Source organism: Atractosteus spatula, chromosome 14, assembly GCF_055471065.1.
Source record: "Atractosteus spatula isolate fAtrSpa1 chromosome 14, fAtrSpa1.hap1, whole genome shotgun sequence".
NCBI classification, from domain to species: Eukaryota; Metazoa; Chordata; class Actinopteri; order Semionotiformes; family Lepisosteidae; genus Atractosteus; species Atractosteus spatula.
Window position 1 is genome coordinate 14,253,501 of NC_142719.1, and position 20,748 is coordinate 14,274,248.

Sequence of the window (20,748 nt, forward strand, 5' to 3'; positions counted from 1 at the left end):
GGGGCGGAGCCTGCTCACTGTTTCCAACTCACCCAGATCAGGGCAGAGCCATGCTCCCAACCCCGCCTCTACTTCAGGGCGGAGCCAGCTTTCAGTCCCCCCCCCCTCCACACACCTCGGGGCAGAGCCTGTTCACTGCTTCCATCCCCACCCAGATCAGGGCAGAGCCATGCTCCCAGCCCCGCCTCCACTTCAGGGAGGAGCCTTCTCCTAGCCCCCCCCTTGGGGCGGAGCCTGCTCACTGTTTCCAACCCACCCAGATCAGGGCAGAGCCCTGCTCACAGTCCTGCCTCCACTCGGGCAGAGCCTGCCCCCTGCTCCCAGCCCCGCCCCCACCTTGGGGCGGAGCCTGCTCACTGTTTCCAACCCACCCAGATCAGGGCAGAGCCATGCTCCCAACCCCGCCTCTACTTCAGGGCGGAGCCAGCTTCCAGCCCCCCCTCTCTACACACCTTGGGGCGGAGCCTTCTCACTGCTCCCAGCCCCACCCAGATCAGGGCAGAGCCCTGCTCACAGTCCTGCCTCCACTCGGGCAGAGCCTGCCCCCTGCTCCCAGCCCCACCCCCACCTCGGGGCGGAGCCTGCTCACTGTTTCCAACCCACCCAGATCAGGGCGGAGCTATGCTCCCAGCCCCGCCTCCACTTTAGTGAGGAGCCTTCTCCCAGCCCCCCCTCTCTACACACCTTGGGGTGGAGCCTGCTCACTGCTCCCAAACCCACCCAGATCAGGGTGGAGCCTGTTCCCAGCCTCCCCCCCCACACACCTCGGGGCAGAGCCTGCTCACTGCTCCCAACCTCACCCAGATCAGAGCAGAGCCATGCTCCCAACCCCACCTCCACTTCAGGGCGGAGCCAGCTTCCAGCCCCCCTTCTCTACACACCTTGGGGCGGAGCCTGCTCACTGCTCCCAGCCCCACCCAAATCAGGGCAGAGCCCTGCTCACAGTCCTGCCTCCACTCGGGCAAAGCCTGCCCCCTGCTCTTAGCCCTGCCCCCACATTGGGGTGGAGCCTCTTCTAGTCCTGCCCCCACCTCAGGGTGGGGCCTCTTCCAGCCCCGCCCATATCTCAGGGCAGAGCCTGCTCCCATTCCCCCAGCTCAGGGCGATCCCAGCTCCCAAACCCCCCCCTCCTCCTGCAGGACAGAATCAACTCCCTACCTTGCAATCACCCCAAGAGCCAACTCCCAACCCTACAAGTTGGGATCTGCCATTCCTGAATTTTATTTGGTATAATGTTCTCATCTCTGCATTGAAATCCGCTTCTGTCCATTCGATCCAGGAATTGTGGTCCTTCTGGTTGCCTTGAAAAATAACTCATGTGGCGTAGAATCTGCCTGTCTCTTTGTAATCGCTTGATGATGAGCAAAGTCTCGATTATGGCTGTATTGCAGTCCACCTAAGAGTGATTATGATGCTTCTCGGCAAGACCAGATCTATTCTGCACAAGCATATGCTATCTGAATATGCATATTATTCTGCTCCTGTCCTTCAACTCCCAACAGTGAGTGTTTTTTTATTGGTGTCAGCGGTGAAGTACTGGCTTGGGCTGGTGATGCAATGTGATAAAAGATGCAGTAGCTCAATAATAGAAAAGCAAGTAATTTTTGCTTTTCTATAGCGGTTTCATCCCAGACGATCACAAAGCGCTACATACTTAAGGTAATGCTCCTTGCTAAATCCACAAATAAAAGGCCACTCAAAATCCGTTCTTCTGGAGAGAGGCGTAGTGTGTAATCGATTAGTCGTGTCGGCGGAGCTGCGCGCTCCCGGGGCCCCATCTTCTCGATCCTCCGCCCCCAGCTCGATTGGCCACGCCTGGCTTCGGCTGCGCATGTGGACGGACCAAGATGGCCGCTTCCACCGCCTCCCCGCAGACTGGCAGGGAGACAATAGCCCGGGCCCCGGAGACGGCGCTCATCGCCAACGGTGAGACCGAGGCGCGGACCCGGGGAGAGAAGCGAGCCGAGAGCCGGGGGTGGTGGCTGTGGGGACGGGGGAGCATTTATTACCCGCGGATTGTCGGCCCGCTGTGCGTGTAAGTGCGCGCCCATGGAAGTCGACCGTGAGCAGAAGGGGAAAAACAATTAAAATGAAATGGAGACTGTTGTGTCAATCAGCGCCACTGCTCAGACAGCAAGGTTTGCGTTATTAACAGATGTACACGGGGCTGTTTTAATATCTGGATTCCTCCACACAGATATTGAGGTATCGCTGCAGAAGAGCCCTCAGTAAGGCGCACAGAAGTGATGTGATCTGCGGGGTTTCTTTATTGTCTGAACGCCGGAGAGAGAGGGACAGGCTCCGCTTTGTCTCCGGGTCTCCCGGAGCCTCCGGAGAAAACGAGCGAAGTTACTGTTGCTCTGTTATAATCTCTTTGTTTTGCTTCTTTGTAGGTGTGTTTATTGTTTTGGGGGGGGGGGTTAGTTTGAGAGCGAATAGTTTTGTCACATTCAGCAGCACAAGCGAAATCCCGTCCTGACATCCACAAAGACGATAGTATTGCAACACCACCTCGCCTCCGCCCTCGCCGGAGACGCGGCAGACGCCGAGGAGAGCTCCCGTTGTTGTTGTGATTATCAGACCCCCGCGTCCCTGTCCGTGCGGTCTGAGAGCCGGTTTCGTTACGCTGTCGGACTTCAGTGCCGTCGTGATTACGTCAAACCCAGCGCTTCTCGCCGCTCTGGCGTCGCCATCTTTACCACCGGGATCAGGATGACATTCGCTTTCCTGTCTCGGGTTGCGAGAGGGGGCGGAATCGCCCGCCTTCCCCAGAAGCGGCTTATATTTTGAGAACAAAGGTGAAAAGACGGAGAAGCCGCCGGTGATCAGATACGCTCCGCCAGGGAGCCGCGATGACCCCCCCCCTGTCCGGGGCTGAGCCTGCAGGTGGTACCGCCGGTACCGGTCACAGTCCGGCTCGGCGTGTTCCAGCTGGTCCAGTTGTTTCAGGAGCTGCGCAGTTACTAATACTGCACATCCGCTCGCAAGGTGTTGTTACTGAAGCGTGTTTTGGTCGGCAGCTATAAAAGACCTCCAGAACAAATCCTTTCGACATGTGTGATTGGGAAGATGGGCTGCTGTGGTTGGACGGGATAGCAGGAGGCCCTGTCTGACACAGTAGTAAAACCCCAAGACCCAGTGGCCCTGGGGTGTGTACAGGGTACTAACGGAGTCAGCACAGTGGACTTGCAGGACCAGCAGAGAAACATGACCCAGGGGACGCAAGTGGAGACTGTGGGGAGGTGCCACTTTACACAAAGGGTGGTGGGAGCCTGGAACAGCCTGCCCAGCCATGTTGCTGAAGCTGACACTGGCTGGATGAGATCTGGGATCAATTAGCTACTAAAAACCAAACAACCTAGATGTGTTGAGTAACCCCCCCCCCCCCCTCTTTGGTCACTATTTTTAATGTTCTCCAGTCCAGGAGGGCTGCTGTGTGCGCAGGCTCTGGTTCCAGCTCGGCTCTTCCTGACCCGACTGAGCCGGGCCTCCTCCGGGTTGAGAGAACCAGGAGCCCTGCTGGGCTGGGGTACCCCTCAGTCTGAGCCACACGGGGGCAGTGTAGAGCAGAGTCTGGGGCTGGGGTACCCCTCTGTCTGAGCCACGCAGGGGCAGTGTAGAGCAGAGTCTGGGGCTGGGGTACCCCTCTGTCTGAGCCACAGGTGGGCAGTGTCTGGGGCTGGGGTACCCCTCGGTCTGAGCCACAGGGAGGCAGTGTCTGGGGCTGGGGTACCCCTCATTCTGAGCCACGCGGAGGTAGTGTAGAGCAGTGTCTGGGGCTGGGTTACCCCCTTAGTCTGAGCCACGTGGGGGCAGTGTAGAGCAGTGTCTGGGGCTTGGGCACCCCTCGGTCTCAGCCACACGGGGGCAGTGTCTGGGGCTGAGGTACCCCTCTGTCTGAGCCACATGGGGGCAGTGTAGATCAGTGTCTGGGGCTGGTGTACCCCTCAGTCTGAGCCACATGGGGGCAGTGTCTGGGGCTGGGGTACCCCTCTGTCTGAGCCACATGGGGGCAGTGTAGATCAGTGTCTGGGGCTGGTGTACCCCTCAGTCTGAGCCACATGGGGGCAGTGTCTGGGGCTGGGGTACCCCTCTGTCTGAGCCACATGGGGGCAGTGTAGATCAGTGTCTGGGGCTGGTGTACCCCTCAGTCTGAGCCACATGGAGGCAGTGTCTGGGGCTGGGGTACCCCTCTGTCTGAGCCACATGGGGGCAGTGTAGATCAGTGTCTGGGGCTGGTGTACCCCTCAGTCTGAGCCACATGGGGGCAGTGTCTGGGGCTGGGGTACCCCTCAGTGTGAGCTACATGGGGGCAGTGTAGAGCAGTGTCTGGGGATGGTGAGTTTGAGTTGCTGTTTCTCCACATGCAAGATAATTCAGCCTGTTTGCTCCCAAATCTGTTTTGTTTCGGTCTTGTGACCCCTTTGAAAGCACCGCGAGCCCGTCGGGTCTGCTGATCGATAATGCGCCAGTTCCCCAATTCTGGCACGGGGTTGGCTTTGCTGTAGGGGTCAGAGCTGGGGGCTCTGTGTCTGCGCGCCCCCTCACGCTCGGGTCCTATGGGCCTGTGGCTGTCGGACGCCTCGGAAGTCTCCGGCCACGTTCTCCCAGCGGCCTCCAGTGCAGATGTGCGCTTTGGGCCAGTTTCACCCCCGTGTTGGGCGGGAGAGCTGGTGGAAGTCCCCGTTTCGCCCTGAAACATCGCAGCTTCGCAAATGAGTGGGTTGCAGGAAGTCCGGAGATCCCAGGCGGCACCGCGTTCCTTAGTCCGCAGGAGTCTCTCGTGCCTTAATCGCAAAGTGGTCATTAATGTTCTAGAGGGGGGTGAGTTTCTTTAACTGTTGAAGTCTGAAGCGCGTTTAGGTCAGAAATTCCTGATCCCTGGCAGTTTCTCCCTCATGTGTGAGGTACCCACTGCATTGTGCTGAGCTGAGTCCAGGAAGGGCACTTATTCTGAGCAGGACTGGTTCAGGTGGACAGGCTACCTGTATGTCCAGCAGTGGGGAAATGCAGTCTGTCTTGAAATGCCTGTATTTTGGTCTTTGTGAGTCTGCCAGTCTGTCTCTCTTACCAAGGCCTTGATTGTGATTGACTGCTTCCTTGTGTGTCAGTGGTACTTAAGCTGGTTGTTGGGCCACAGACACTCGGCAGACTGTCTGAGCCTGATCTTTTTTTTTCTCAGGCGGGGAGGAAGACGAAATGCCCGCGGTGGAGGTCGTGACCCCTGCTCCAGGTAAACGGAGTGCGGTGGCGCCCCCCCCAGGAGAAACGGGGCCCAAACCGGCAGACCCTGGCGTTGCCAGAGAGGAAACAGACACCAGGGGTGAGAGGGGGCGAGAGGGGAGTTGGTACTGGACAAACTCAGAGATTGGGGTGACAGGAGTCCAAGATGAAGAGTGCTTGGACTCAATAATATCAGAGCTTCCAATCGATGACACAGCTGGCTCTGTGATTGATTACGAAGTTCTGAGCCTCTTATTCATGACGCAGTGTCTCTGTGATTGATTATAATATTGGAGCCTCCAATCCATGACACAGCTGGCTCTGTGATTGATTATAATATTGGAGCCTCCAATCCATGACACAGCTGGCTCTGTGATTGATTATAATATTGGAGCCTCAAATCCATGACACAGCTGGCTCTGTGATTAAACGTTAATCAACTCGGTTACCTATGGTGCCTATAGAAAGTCTAAACCCCACTTAGACTTTTTCACCTTTTATTGTATTACAGCATGGGACCATGATATATTTAACTGAGAATTTTTGCCACTCAACACAAAGTACTTTATAATGTCAAAGTGAAAAAAAGGTCCAGACATTTTACTAAATTAATTAAAAATAAAAAACAGAAAATAATTGAATGCAAAAGTATTGCCCCCCCCCCAGAGTTAGTACTTGGTAAGATCACCTTTGGCAGCAATTACAGCTGTGAGTCTCTTTGGGTAAGTCTCTATCAACATTGCACATCTTGACACTGGAATTTTTGCCCATTCTTCTTGCCAAAATTGCACAAGCTCCATCAAGTTGGATGGGGAGCCTTTGTGAACAGCAATTTTAAAGTCATTCCTCAGATGCTCAGTTGGACTGAGGTCTGGGCTTTGACTGGGCCACTCCAGGACATTAACCTTTCTGGTTTTAAGCCACTCCGGTGTGACTTTTGCTGTATGTTTTGGGTCATTGTCCTCTTGGAAGATGAATCGTCTTCCAAGTCCCAGTGCTCTTGCAGATTGCAGCATGTTTTTCTGTACTTAGCTCCATCCATTTTCTTCCTATTTTTATGAGTTTTCCAGTCCCTGCCGTAGAGAAGCGTCCCCAAAGCGTGATGCTGCCACCACCATGCTTCACTGTAGGGATGGTGTGCTCAGTGTGATGTGCGCCAAACATAAAGCTCAGTTTGTCTCATCAGACCATAGAATCTTCCTCCAAATTGTTGAGTCTCTCACATGCCTCTGGGCAAACTCCAGCTGAGATGTAAAATGAGTTTTTTTCAACAAAGGCTTTCTTCTTGCCACCCTTCCATACAAGCCAGGTTTATGAAGTGTGCATGCTACTGTTGTCTCATGCACAGTGTCTCCCATCTCTGTCATGGAGGACTGTAACTCCTTTACAGTTACTGTAAGGCCTCTTGGTGGCCTCCCGTACTACGGCTCTTCTTGCCCGGACACTCAGTTTTGGAGGACAGACAGTTCTGGGCAGATTCTCAGTTGTTCCGTATTTTCTCACCTTTTTAACGATGGACTTCACTGTGCTTCGAGGTATATTCAGTGCCTTGGAAATGTTTGTATATCCTTGCCCTGACTGGTATTTGTCAAGAACCTTGTTTCAGATCTGCTTGGAATGTTCCTTGGTCTTCATGGTGTAGTGTTTCCTTGGAAATGCACCAAGTAGGGAAGCTCCCAGACACAGGTGTGTTTATCCTGAAATCATGTGAAACACCTCAGCTGCACACAGGTGGACTCCAGTCAAGTAATTGTGTGACATGGAGAAGAGAGTTGATTACTTCAGAGGTCAGGGGAAGGGGTCGAATACTTATGCATTTAATTATTTTATGTTTTTTATTTTAAATTAATTTAGTAAAACGTCTGGATTTTTTTTTCCACTTTGACATTATAGAGTACTTTGTATGATGAGAGGCAACGATTCTCAGTTAAATACACCGTGGTTCCATGCTGTAACAGCACCATAAAATGTGGAAAAGTGCAAGGGGGGTGTAGACTTCCTATAGGCGCTGTAATTCACGAGATGGTTTTCCATGCTGTATACCTGCTGGAATGACAGTGGTGCCTCTGTTCCAGAAAGGCAGCCTGTTAAACATCCCCCTGAGGCCGAGACCTGGTGTGGAAAGTGCTGTGAGTCGGATGATTAACACTGGTCCTCCTGTGCCCTGCTCCTTCTCTCCCCCAGCCTCCAGCCTGCTGACGTGCGCGGTGTGCGGCGCCTCCTTTGAGACACGGAAGGGCCTGTCCAGCCACGCCCGCTCGCACCTGCGCCAGCTAGGCGTGGTGGAGTCGGAGAGCAGCGGCGCGCCCATTGACCTGCTGTACGAGCTCACCAGGCAGCGGGGGGCGCTGGAGGGTGCCTTCCCCGCCCCCGCCCCCTCCCCCTCCCAGCCCGCCTCTGCCAGGAAGCCGCAGCCCCCGCGGGCAGCGCCCACCCCGCCGCCCAAGAAGGAAGCGCCTGGGAAAACGGGGGCGCCCGAGAGCGAGGAATCCGAGGAGAAACTCGGCCTGCTTCCAGCCAAGGCGGTCCCTTCTTCTTCCTCCTCCTCGTCTTCCTCCACCCCTTCCTCCTCCTCGTCCTCCTCCCCCGTTGTTGCCGGCGTCAAGGCGCGCCCCACCTCCCCCCTGCTGAAGAAGGCGCCCATCTCCTCGCTCCTGCCCGCCTCCTCCCCGCTGCGTGCCCTGGACCACGAGAGGGGGGCGGGCAGGCTGGTGGGGAGCAGCAGCAGCAGCAGCACCAAGCCTCCCCCTTCCTCCCCCAACCCGCCCTCCTCCTCCTCTTCCTCGGGTGCCCTCCCTCCCTCCTCCAAGCCCTTCTGGGCACCCCAGGACACAGACGCCCCCCTCAACCTCAGTAAGTGTTTCTCGCTGCCCAAGAGTGTGCGTGCATTAACGGGGCACTGCGTACCCAGTTTCTCTGACCGGTTATTAAACCTCAGCAGCACAACGGATTTGTTGACGTTACGGGGGAAAAATGACAAATTTCTAATTAAGCACAAAATTGTGGACTTTGTGAAAGTGCTGTAAGTTGCCATGTCGTCACAAACTCGCATTCAAGTTCCCACGAATTGCGACGTGATGCAGCCCTTCCTGCTCACTAGTCACTGTGATGACTAATGTAATGTGATGTATGATTGATTAAATACAGATGGTGCAGCAGACATTTCACCGCGGAAATGATCTGCAAGAGTAGTGTTGTCCGCAAAAACCTCGCAGTCGAGGTCTCGGAAGTCAAGAGCGATATTTCTACTGGATTAAAAGCGATAGATTCACAAGCCTGCATGTTAACAATGCTTGTTTACAACGCACGGATGTTTTGTTGCCTCATTCTGAATCACAGTACATGGCGCTGCGCATACCTGGAAATGTAGTCTGTTTTGTGGTGTAAATTTACAAGTTACTGTGTACATTTTACTGTTATTGGGGTTCGAAATGCACTAATCGAAGCTGAGACTTTCTAACCCCAAAACATGAAAATAGTGTCACAGTTCTGCTTTAACATGGACCTTGAATACAGGGAGCTCCAGTAACTCCTGTCGTTTTCTCCTTCTCTTCCTGTCTCCCCCTCTCGCTTCTCCTCCTCTTTCTGCACTCCTCTGTTGCCCCTGTCATCCTTCCATCCTCCCTTGCTGCTCTCTCTCTCCCTCCCCAGCTGTCGATTCGGAGAGCAACAAGGACATCGTCTGCAAGCTGTGCGGCGCCTGGTTCGAGACGCGCAAGGGCCTGTCCAGCCACGCCCGCGCCCACCTGCGCCACTTCGGGGTCGTGGACGCTGAGACGAAGGGCTCGCCCATCGACTACCTCAACGAGCTGATCAAGAGCGACGACTTCAAGCACCGCGCCGACGACGCCGAGTCCTCCCGCGAGGCAGGGGGCGCCGCCTCGGAGCGCCCGGCCTCCTCCTCGGCCCTCAAGCGCCCCGGCCCCTCCTCTTCCTCGGTCGGCGCGGCTGCCGGGCTCCACAAGCACCCGGCCCAGTCCCAGGGCGCAGGCGGCGGCGGCGGCGGCTCTTCGGGGTCCAAATCATCTGGCCTCCTGCCCCTGCCCCCCAAGAGACTGAAGACGACCCCCAGCTCGGAGCGGTCAGCCATGCAGGTGTACCGGTTGAGCGGCGGAGAGCTGACTCCCCTCTCTCATGGTCAGTCGGGGTGCAGGGTTATTATCTCCCCTAGTGATTCAGTTCTTTACTAGTGGCAATAGTTCATATATAGTAGAATTCATAGCGGGAGGAAGTAGTGCAGAGTCGAGTAGAGAACTGCGTTGGTGATGAGTATTCAGGCCTAGTGGACAGCTGTGATACGATTTAAACGCAATAGTGTGGTCTGTTTTAGTATAAAGCCAGTCTTTTGTGGTGCAGTTTACTATGCAGAATATTGCAGTACATCCATCCATTCTTTACCGCTTCGTAAGAATTCAGGGTTGCAGGTAACCCTATCCCGGCATGCGCAAGGCAGACACACACAATTTTCCCAGATGCCAGTTAACCCAGCCAGTTAATCACCTTTGGATTGTGGGAGGAAACTGCAGCACCCAGAGGAAACCCTAACGTACAAGGGGAGAAGATGCCATAATGTAACTCCACACAGACAGCACCCCTGTCCGAAAGTGAACCCAGGGCCCCAGTGCTGCAAGCCAGCAATGCTAACCACTGCACCACTGTGCTGCTCTTTCAGTACAGTGCAAGTTCAGTACTGCACAGCAGTAGCTTTAAAGTAGTACACTTGAATACAGTGTGGTTAAATGCAGGACAGTGGTGTAAGTGCTATGCAGTGAACCAGTGTGAGGCCAGTATAATAGAGTGCTGTAAAGGTTAGTGTAAGAGAAGTGATGGAGCTGTTGTCCTCTCTGTGTGCGTCTGCGCAGTGACGGAGCTGTTGTCCTCTCTGTGTGCGTCTGCGCAGTGACGGAGCTGTTGTCCACTCTGTGTGCGTCTGCGCAGTGACGGAGCTGTTGTCCACTCTGTGTGCGTCTGCGCGGTGACGGAGCTGTTGTCCACTCTGTGTGCGTCTGCGCGGTGAGGGAGCTGTTGCCCACTCTGTGTGTCCGCCCACAGGAGAGACCGTGAAGGAGATCGGGTGCGAATTCTGCGGCGAGTACTTCGAGAACCGCAAGGGCCTGTCCAGCCACGCCCGCTCGCACCTGCGCCAGATGGGCATCACGGAGTGGTCGGTCAACGGCTCGCCCATCGACACGCTGCGCGAGATCATCAAGAGGCGCGGCCTGCCCTGCGCCCTGCCCCTGTCCTCCTCGCCCCCGCCCAGCCTCGGCCCCAAGAGGCCCCTGCTCCCCAAATCCGGCTCCCCGTCCCTGGGGGGCGAGAGGGATGGCCCTCGGGCTCCCCGCTCCGTCTCCTCCCCCTCATCCTCTCCCACTTCGCCCGGCCTGGTCAAGCGGCTGCCTTTCTCCCTGTCCCACTCGCACCCACCCACCGCGCGGAAGGTGGTGTCTGGGGGCGGCCTGGCTGCCAAGCTGAAGCCAGAACCTGTCCATCTGGAGTTGGGGGTCCACAGCGCTGGGGGTTCAGGGGTTGGGGGTTACCAGGGAGACCCCTTGCAGGGACATCGGACCTGGACCGGGCCGGACACCCTCCTGCCTCTCAACCTGGGTGAGTGTGGGCAGGGAAACCTGCCTCTGTCCCTCGGTGGTGGTGATCTGTGCGTCTGTCATGCCGCCCTGGCAGAGTAACGCCGTTCCGGCACATCAGACAGGGGACACCCCAACCACACTGAGGGCTGGCATCGCTGAGTCACGGGTACAAGCATTAATCAGCACCTGCCTGCTTCATAGAGCTGAGGAGGGAGCTGCCTCAAGAGACGTGAGCTCTGCCTTCTGTGCATGTAGAGGCACCTGTCCGGGATCCCTCCTGCTCCTGAAATATTTCTGGGGGATGTGGGAGCAAGAGATGGAAGGAGGAGGTGTCTGCGCGGTGAGGTGTCTCATGAGGAAGAAGTGTTAGTTGAGATGAGAGTGGAGATGTCACCGGCGCTGGTCCTCAATCTGCAAGGGGGCCGAAGTGCGGGCGTGACGCTTTCTTGGGATGCTATCGCCAGACCGGCGAGCAGTAGGTCCGTCTTTCGCCCTGCTCTCCTCGCCCGTCTGACGGTCCCCCTCTCTCTCCTGTCCGCCAGCCCAGGACCACGAGCCGACGCGCGACATCCGCTGCGAGTTCTGCGGCGAGTACTTCGAGAACCGCAAGGGCCTGTCCAGCCACGCCCGCTCGCACCTGCGCCAGATGGGCATCACGGAGTGGTCGGTCAACGGCTCGCCCATCGACACGCTGCGCGAGATCATGCGCAAGAAGGGCGCGGCCTCCGGCGGCAGCGGGGGGGGCGTGGTGGTCAAGCGGGAGCCGGGGGTGGGGGGGCAGGCGTGGGACGAGCTGGCGTTCCCGCACCCCAGGCCCTTCCGCAAGTCGCCCCTCAGCCTGCTCCACTCCGGCTCCCGGCTGCTCAAGCCGGGGCTCGGGAGCACCCTCTCCCTCTCCCCCCCCACCTCCTCCTCCTCCTCCTCCTCGCTCAACGGGAAAGCCGGATTCCTCTCTCCGAGCGCCTCCGTCTCGCAGCAGCTGGGAAAGAGGGCCCCGCAGGACGAGGCTGGGCCCGCAGGGGGCTCCAGTGAGCGCCACCAGCCTCACAAGCCCTTCTCCCCTCCGTCGGAATTCTCCTTCCGAGGGAAAACGGGGGCTTCTCCGGACAAGCATGGAATGGGTAAGGATGGTTTCCCTGTCTTTTTATCTCTTCCCTCCTCATGTTCGTGTCAGTGTCAGCTTTCTCAGTTCAGTTCAATTCAAGATGCTTTATTGGCATGTCCGGTTAGCGCAATCAGTGTTGCCAAAGTAAATTCTCTCTCTCTCTCCTCTCCTTTCCTTGTCTGTGAGATTCAAAGAGCTTTATTGGCATGACTGATGAATTACACATATACAATAACTATTGGAGAGGCTGTTTTATCTAATCCCAGAATATTTGTCAGTAGCAGAAAGTGCATTTCTGTCTCTGTTTGTCCCCGCTGGCAGTGGGAGCACAGCCTGTCCTCTGTGGGCAGCCAGGTGTGTGTCCAGGCTGTGGTCACTGAGCCTGTCCTCTCTGGGCAGCAATGCTGCCTGTGTACGGAGTCACTGGCTAGCGTAGGTGTAGTTCAGGCTGTCAGCGAGCTTCAGGACCAGCTGGCTGAGGGCTCTTGTCTTACCCTCTGTGCTGCGGCCCCCCCTCACTCTTCGGGGTCAGCAGTGGTTCTGCTGTGCCAGTCTTCTCTCTTTAGCCAGCAGCTCTGTCGCCCTGCAGCTCACAGCTGGCAGCCCAATGGAGCTCGGCAGGTGTGAGCCTGGTCAGTACCTGGATGGGAGATTCCTGGGAAAGCTAAGGTTGCTGCTGGAAGAGGTGTTAGTGGGGCCAGTAGGGGGCGCTCACCCTGTGGTCTGTGTGGGTCTTAATACAGTACAGCCCCAGTACAGTACTATAAAAAGGTGCCGTCATCCTTGGATAAAAACTAAAACTGAGGTCCTAACTCTGGACATATCTGACAGCAGTAATTAGAAATCCCAGGGCAAAGGTCTTGATAAGAGAAGGGCTGTTTATTCTGGTGTCCTGGTCAAATCCCCCCCTGGCCTTAACCAGTCATGGCCTCCTAATAATCCCCATTTATGAACTGGCTTCATCACTCCGTTCTCCTCCCTGTTAGCTGATGTGTGGTACTGGCGCTCACTGGCTGCCATCACATCACCCAACACTTGCCAACCGGCACTGTCCCCAGACTGACCTCCGACCCCAGCACACATTGGTGGTAGTGGAGGGGCGTCCCCATTACCTGTCCGGCGCTTTGAGTGGACTGTAAGTGTAAGGAAGTGTTGTTGTTGATGCTGCCCGTTAAGCCCTGCCTGTCCTTCGTTCCGGCAGATGCCAGCTGCGAGCTGTGCGGGTTCTACTTCGAAAACCGGAAGGCCCTGGCCAGCCACGCCCGCGCCCACCTGCGGCAGTTCGGTGTGACGGAGTGGTGCGTCAACGGCTCCCCCATCGAGACGCTCAGCGCCTGGATGCGCAGCAAACCGCACAAGGTGGCCGAGATGCATCGCTCCTACCTGCAGGGAGGCCGCCCCTTCTCCAAGAAAGTGAGCTGCCCCCCTCTCTGTTACTGACCTGTAGTGTCCAGTCAGTGTGTCTGTATTAACCCCTCTCTCTCAGTGCAGTGTTAATGTACTGTAGTGTCCAGTCAGTCAGTGTATCTGTATTAACCCCTCTCTCTCAGTGCAGTGTTAATGTACTGTAGTGTCCAGTCAGTGTGTCTGTATTAACCCCTCTCTCTCAGTGCAGTGTTAATGTACTGGAGTGTCCAGCCAGTGTGTCTGTATGAACCCCTCTCTCTCAGTGCAGTGTTAATGTACGGTAGTGTCCAGTCAGTCAGTGTGTCTGTATGAACCCCTCTCTCTCAGTGCAGTGTTAATGTACTGTAGTGTCCAGTCAGTCAGTGTGTCTGTATGAACCCCTCTCTCTCAGTGCAGTGTAAATGTACTGTAGTGTCCAGTCAGTCAGTGTGTCTGTATGAACCCCTCTCTGTCAGTGCAGTGTTAATGTATCCAGTCAATATTTCCTTTTCCGGACTGCAGGTTCGAGGGGGCTCTCTCTCCTCTTTGGAAGGATCATCCCTCTCCTCTGCAGCACAGAGGTCCCTGTCCTCACCGCGCCCCTCGCTGGGGTCACCCCTGGGCCGGCGGGTGGGCCGGGAGGTGACAGGGACGTGGTCCAGGGGCCCCGAGAGGACGGCTGATGGAGTTCAGGGCAGCCCACCCGGGTCCCAGGGGGAGGAATCCAGCCTGCACTTCCTGTCCCAGGCACAGGCCCCCCGGCAGCACGGACAGGTGGCGCGCAGCGAGCTGAACGTGCGCTCGCCCCGAGGTGAGGCCTGGTCTGGGCCGAGAGGCGCTAATCTTGGGTTCTTAGTATGCAGTGCTTAACGTCACAGGCTAGTGCGTGTCGCTCCTGGCAAGCATCATTGTGCTGTCCTGCAGCGCCCCCTACCTACCAGTACCTTTGAACCCCCGAACTCTCTTTCCAGAATGCTGGGCACCGTTTTCCCCAGCGACAGCTGTACAGTACACGCTAAGTCGTGGGTGCACGGTACAGACTTGTGGGCGTGTATTGGGCGGTGCGGTACTGACTCGTGGGCGTGTATTGGGCGGTGCAGTACAGACTCGTGGGCGTGTGTTGGGCGGTGCGGTACTGACTCGTGGGCGTGTGTTGGGCGGTGCGGTACAGACTCGTGGGCATATGTTGGGCGGAGCGGTACAGACTCGTGGGCGTGTGTTGGGCGGTGCGGTACAGACTCGTGGGCGTGTATTGGGCGGTGCGGTACAGACTCGTGGGCGTGTATTGGGCGGTGCGGTACAGACTCGTGGGCGTGTGTTGGGCGGTGCGGTACAGACTCGTGGGCGTGTGTTGGGCGGTGCGGTACAGACTCGTGGGCGTGTGTTGGGCGGTGCGGTACTGACTTGTGGGCATATGTTGGGCGGTGCGGTACAGACTCGTGGGCGTGTGTTGGGCGGAGCGGTACAGACTCGTGGGCGTGTGTTGGGCGGTGCAGTACAGACTCGTGGGCGTGTGTTGGGCGGTGCGGTACAGACTCGTGGGCGTGTGTTGGCCGGTGCGGTACTGACTCGTGGGCGTGTGTTGGGCGGTGCGGTACTGACTCGTGGGCGTGTGTTGGGCGGAGCGGTACAGACTCGTGGGCGTGTGTTGGGCGGAGCGGTACTGACTCGTGGGCGTGTGTTGGGCGGTGCGGTACAGACTCGTGGGCGTGTGTTGGGCGGAGCGGTACTGACTCGTGGGCGTGTGTTGGGCGGTGCGGTACAGACTCGTGGGCGTGTGTTGGGCGGTGCGGTACAGACTCGTGGGCGTGTATTGGACGGTGCGGTACAGACTCGTGGGCGTGTGTTGGGCGGAGCGGTACAGACTCGTGGGCGTGTGTTGGGCGGAGCGGTACAGACTCGTGGGCGTGTGTTGGGCGGTGCGGTACAGACTCGTGGGCGTGTGTTGGGCGGTGCGGTACAGACTCGTGGGCGTGTGTTGGGCGGTGCGGTACAGACTCGTGGGCGTGTATTGGGCGGAGCGGTACTGACTCGTGGGCGTGTGTTGGGCGGAGCGGTACTGACTCGTGGGCGTGTATTGGGCGGTGCGGTACAGACTCGTGGGCGTGTGTTGGGCGGAGCGGTACTGACTCGTGGGCGTGTATTGGGCGGTGCGGTACTGACTCGTGGGCGTGTATTGGGCGGTGCGGTACAGACTCGTGGGCGTGTATTGGGCGGTGCGGTACAGACTCGTGGGCGTGTGTTGGACTGCAGGGTACAGACTCGTGGGCGTGTGTTGGACTGCAGGGTACTGACTCGTGGGCATATGTTGGGCGGAGTGGTACAGACTCGTGGGCGTGTGTTGGGCGGTGCGGTACAGACTCGTGGGCGTGTGTTGGGCGGTGCGGTACTGACTCGTGGGCGGGTATTGGGCGGTGCGGTACTGACTCGTGGGCGGGTATTGGGCGGTGCGGTACAGACTCGTGGGCGTGTGTTGGGCGGAGCGGTACAGACTCGTGGGCGTGTGTTGGGCGGTGCCGTACAGACTCGTGGGCGTGTGTTGGGCGGTGCGGTACAGACTCGTGGGCGTGTGTTGGGCGGTGCGGTACAGACTCGTGGGCGTGTGTTGGCCGGTGCGGTACTGACTCGTGGGCGTGTGTTGGGCGGTGCGGTACTGACTCGTGGGCGTGTGTTGGGCGGAGCGGTACAGACTCGTGGGCGTGTGTTGGGCGGAGCGGTACTGACTCGTGGGCGTGTGTTGGGCGGTGCGGTACAGACTCGTGGGCGTGTGTTGGGCGGAGCGGTACTGACTCGTGGGCGTGTGTTGGGCGGTGCGGTACAGACTCGTGGGCGTGTGTTGGGCGGTGCGGTACAGACTCGTGGGCGTGTATTGGACGGTGCGGTACAGACTCGTGGGCGTGTGTTGGGCGGAGCGGTACAGATTCGTGGGCGTGTGTTGGGCGGTGCGGTACAGACTCGTGGGCGTGTGTTGGGCGGTGCGGTACAGACTCGTGGGCGTGTGTTGGACTGCAGGGTACAGACTCGTGGGCGTGTGTTGGGCGGAGCGGTACTGACTCGTGGGCGTGTGTTGGGCGGAGCGGTACTGACTCGTGGGCGTGTATTGGGCGGTGCGGTACAGACTCGTGGGCGTGTGTTGGGCGGAGCGGTACTGACTCGTGGGCGTGTATTGGGCGGTGCGGTACTGACTCGTGGGCGTGTATTGGGCGGTGCGGTACTGACTCGTGGGCGTGTATTGGGCGGTGCGGTACAGACTCGTGGGCGTGTATTGGGCGGTGCGGTACAGACTCGTGGGCGTGTGTTGGACTGCAGGGTACAGACTCGTGGGCGTGTGTTGGACTGCAGGGTACTGACTCGTGGGCATATGTTGGGCGGAGCGGTACAGACTCGTGGGCGTGTGTTGGGCGGTGCGGTACAGACTCGTGGGCGTGTGTTGGGCGGTGCGGTACAGACTCGTGGGCGTGTGTTGGGCGGAGCGGTACAGACTCGTGGGCGGGTATTGGGCGGTGCGGTACTGACTCGTGGGCGGGTATTGGGCGGTGCGGTACTGACTCGTGGGCGTGTATTGGACTGCGGGGTACAGACTCGTGGGCGTGTGTTGGGCGGTGCGGTACAGACTCGTGGGCGTGTGTTGGGCGGTGCGGTACAGACTCGTGGGCGTGTGTTGGGCGGAGCGGTACAGACTCGTGGGCGTGTGTTGGGCGGAGCGGTACAGACTCGTGGGCGTGTGTTGGGCGGTGCGGTACAGACTCGTGGGCGTGTGTTGGGCGGAGCGGTACAGACTCGTGGGCGTGTGTTGGGCGGAGCGGTACAGACTCGTGGGCGTGTATTGGGCGGAGCGGTACAGACTCGTGGGCGTGTATTGGGCGGTGCGGTACAGACTCGTGGGCGTGTGTTGGGCGGTGCGGTACAGACTCGTGGGCGTGTGTTGGGCGGTGCGGTACAGACTCGTGGGCGTGTGTTGGGCGGTGCGGTACAGACTCGTGGGCGTGTATTGGGCTGCGGGGTACAGACTCGTGAGTGTATATGTGTGTGTTAAGGCATGCGGTACAGACTCATTGCCAGTAGCGTAAAGCCTGTGTGTTTGTTGCTCATCTCTCTCTCACGGTTCTTTGTCTCTTGTACCATTTCGTCCCAGGGTTCGAGAGGAGGCCGCCCAAGCACCAGGCCCACGAGGGCGGGGAAGCGCAGAGCCGGCCGCCCCAGCCACCCCGCGCCCGTACTGTGCCTGCCCTCGTGCCAAAACCCCCCTCCACCCCGCTGGTGAAGCTGGTCGGCAACATCTACTCTCTGAAGTGCCGGTGAGTGTCGAGCAGCTGGAGCACCGCGGGCCAGAAGGGACTGGGTGCACATGGTTCTGGACAACATCTCCTGCCTTTACAACATGTGGACAGCATCTGTTTGGCTCCTCTTGCGCAGTCTGTTCCTACGTCAGTATGATTCTTGTTTGCATCTCTGCTGCTGTCTGTCTCTTTTGTGTTGCTCTCTGTCTGCACTGATCTCTCTCTCCTTTCCCCCCCGCCTCGCTCCCCTCTCTCGTTCCCTTTCCTTTCTCTCCCATTTCTCTCCGCACTCCTTTTGCTCTTGCCTCTCTCTCCTCTCTCCCCCCTCGCTCTCTGTCCTAACCGGTCGATCTGTGTGTCCAGGTTCTGTGAGGTGGAGTTCCAAGGCCCGCTCTCTGTCCAGGAGGACTGGGTCAGACACCTGCAGCAGCACATTCTGGACATGAATTTCTCCAAGCCAGAGCCGCCGGCGCCCACACCAGAGCCGCCAGCAGAAGAAACACCCCCTGCCCCCGCCGCACAGGCCCTGTAGGGGGCGCACAAGAGCAGCTACCACCCGCCCTCCGTGTCTCTTTCTCCCTCCTTTCCCCGTCCCCCTCTCTCCACATCAGCAGTTTTTAAGCTGTTTTTAAAAGGGTTTCATTCTCCAAAGAGCTCTGTCCCTCTTGGTTTTTCAGTCCATCCATGTGTCTGTCTCTCTGTCTTGTGTGGGCCAGCAGGCCTGGATGCCCTGAGACAATGTGCTCCAAGACCAACACTAACTTCCCCCCTACACTCACGATGCACGCGCACACACACACCCACACGCCCTCTCCGCCCGGCTGTCAGGCTGGAGGCACAGGGCTCATCAGCTGTTTTGAAGTGCATTTTAGCAGTTTAGTGCAGAGGTGTCTGAGACACCCTTCCCCCCGCCCTCGGCTCTCCCTACTGGAGCACTGGAGGGAGCAGGGCGGTGTGGGGGCTGCTACCGACAAGCAGAATAACTTCGGGCCCCTGCTGCAGAGCTGCAGACACACGAGGAGCGGTGCCGGCCCTCAGCTGTATCGTAGTACTGGATTTTAATAAAGCCAGCCCCTGGACGAGAGTTGATCTGACGCGGTCAGGTGATGGGGTGGGGCGTGCCCAGGGGTACAGGGGTGCAGGTTCCTGCACGTACCTGTGAAGGCACCGCGTCCTCCCCGCGACACGGCGGGATGTGTGTCCTGTCTGCACAGGGCTGGGGAGGCCTGTCCCTTCCGCCCTGCGGACAGGAGGTGCTGGTGCAGGATGCAGCATGGGCTCCTCCCCCCCCCCCCCCCCACAACATCCCACAGGTGGTTCTCCTGGGCCGGGCCGGTGGGCTCTGGCCAGTCCCGTCTGTCGGGGCGCGCACGCGGCCTCCCGTTCCCAATCAGCAGCCCAGCCCAGACACCGGAGCCCCCCGTAACCAGGAGCGGCCTGGGTGCAGCAGCCCCCCGAGGAAAGGGGGGCGCACGCGGTGGGGGTCAGACAGTTCTGTGGGTGCTCGTATTGAAATGGCGGTGTCGGCCTGTATATGTGCATGCACACCTTCGACACCGTGCCAGTTATTCATCGGATTATCAGGACCTGAAGCAATAAAGTGGGAGGGGACCACGTCACACAGGAACATCTGTTCGGTGTCTGAACCACCTGTTCCACATGTACTGTTGTCACCCGCCTGTCCTGTTACTATATATTACTACATGTTGTTCTTAAGTGACTCGGACTATTATCTTACACTTATGATTATTAACTTCTATTAACTGCTAGCTACAATGTGATCTTGATTACTCTGTAATTATTGTAATGATTTGATTTTTAAAAATGCATTTGTGTTTTTTTTTCTGAATTCTGATGTGCGTTCATTGTTTTTTGCAGTAAAGGAGTATATATATATAGACAGATTTTTAAATGGTTTCTTCCTTTCCTCTATGGGTGCTAACCAGTCTGGCATTGCGGTGGGGGGTGAGGTAGGGTGGGGGGTTGATTGCAGGGGTCCTGAGAGTGATGAGGACTCTGAACTGCGAGACTTGAGCGATAGTCTTGGGCGGCGGCGTCCTTTCGGAGGTCAGTCTCTCCGCCCGCTGCTCTCGGCTTGTCCCAGCGCAGACTGACCTGAGGGCGGGTTCCGTTCAGTGTTCTAGCGGGCTGGCGCTGTGCTGTCTCCTCATCGGCACTGGGAACGCAGAGACTGCGTGCCGTCGGATCCGATCTAAGAGCCCTCTTCCCAGCAGTGTTGTGTCACTGGTGGGTTATTCTTCGGGAATTTTATTTTTTACTTTTTGGGTCTTGTGCAAAATGTGAATGGAACATTTACCAAACTTAATTCTGTTCTTTACAGTTTTTTGTACTGTACTGCAGTAGAAGGAGAGAGACACCTCCACCTGTGTTGCAGCAGGAGGGGAGGCGCACCTCCACCTGTTCTGCAGCAGGAGGAGAGAGACACACCTGCACCTGTACTGCAGCAGGAGGGGAGACACACCTCCACCTGCACTACAGCAGGACGGGAGACCTTGTATTCCAGGGCTCCACTTCCTTCAAAGTGCGTGAAAACAGCCCTGTTATCAGGATGCAGCTGCAGGTGTTGGAGAAGTGGGAACGTGCTCGAGGTCTTGCTCCCTAAACCCACACCGCTCAAGATCCTGGTCTCCCTCATGTGCTCGTAAGGCAAGATCAAGACCCGGTCACTGGACTCTTCGAGCAGCAGATGTAGGTGCTGCAAGCCATGTTCAGAAGTACTAGTAGACTTCAGCAAGGGGTTAGTTCACCGGAATGAACTCACTGATCCTCCCCATAAGCCTGACTCTTGCAGCTCCCATACATCAGTGGGTCCGTTCCAGTCCTCAGGCGGTCACTCACCGGGTTTTCTAGGCAACATTAAGGAAGGGTGGTCAGTTATCGCACTCCATTCCGTGATGATTCCATGTCAGATCTTTTGCACAGCCAGTTTATTCACCGAAGTCGATGGCATCAGTGCTTGAGAAGAGTGAAAGAGCTGTTTGGGAATCCTGTTCTGGAACATCCAGCATCTCCTTGGTCTGAGTCACAAGTGGCTCCGACCTGGGAGAAGGTTTGAGCTGATGCGATCGCGGCGGCGCCGGTCCAGCCCCCCGGGCAGTTCACAGAGAGGGGTGGTGGACCCACAGGACTCCAGCCCACAGGGACTGCA

General features: G+C 57.6%; 1 protein-coding gene across 4 annotated transcripts in view; it reads left to right on the plus strand.

Moving 5' to 3' along the window:
• Positions 1–19,479, plus strand: part of LOC148820723 (protein Wiz-like) — a 34,486-nt gene extending 15,007 nt beyond the window's left edge. For 2 of the 4 annotated variants that reach the window (XM_088931622.1, XM_088931623.1), the window contains exons 10-19: positions 1,801–1,926; positions 5,183–5,323; positions 7,408–8,076; positions 8,875–9,360; positions 10,276–10,827; positions 11,351–11,929; positions 13,115–13,326; positions 13,822–14,110; positions 17,435–17,597; positions 17,943–19,479. In XM_088931622.1, the coding sequence (XP_088787748.1) occupies positions 1,801–1,926; positions 5,183–5,323; positions 7,408–8,076; positions 8,875–9,360; positions 10,276–10,827; positions 11,351–11,929; positions 13,115–13,326; positions 13,822–14,110; positions 17,435–17,597; positions 17,943–18,111 (3,386 nt within the window). In that variant the 3' untranslated portion in view covers positions 18,112–19,479. The remainder of the gene's footprint in view (positions 1–1,800; positions 1,927–5,182; positions 5,324–7,407; positions 8,077–8,874; positions 9,361–10,275; positions 10,828–11,350; positions 11,930–13,114; positions 13,327–13,821; positions 14,111–17,434; positions 17,598–17,942) is intronic. The other 2 variants (XM_088931625.1, XM_088931626.1) reach the window with 2 other exon arrangements.
• The last annotated feature ends 1,269 nt before the right edge of the window (positions 19,480–20,748 follow it).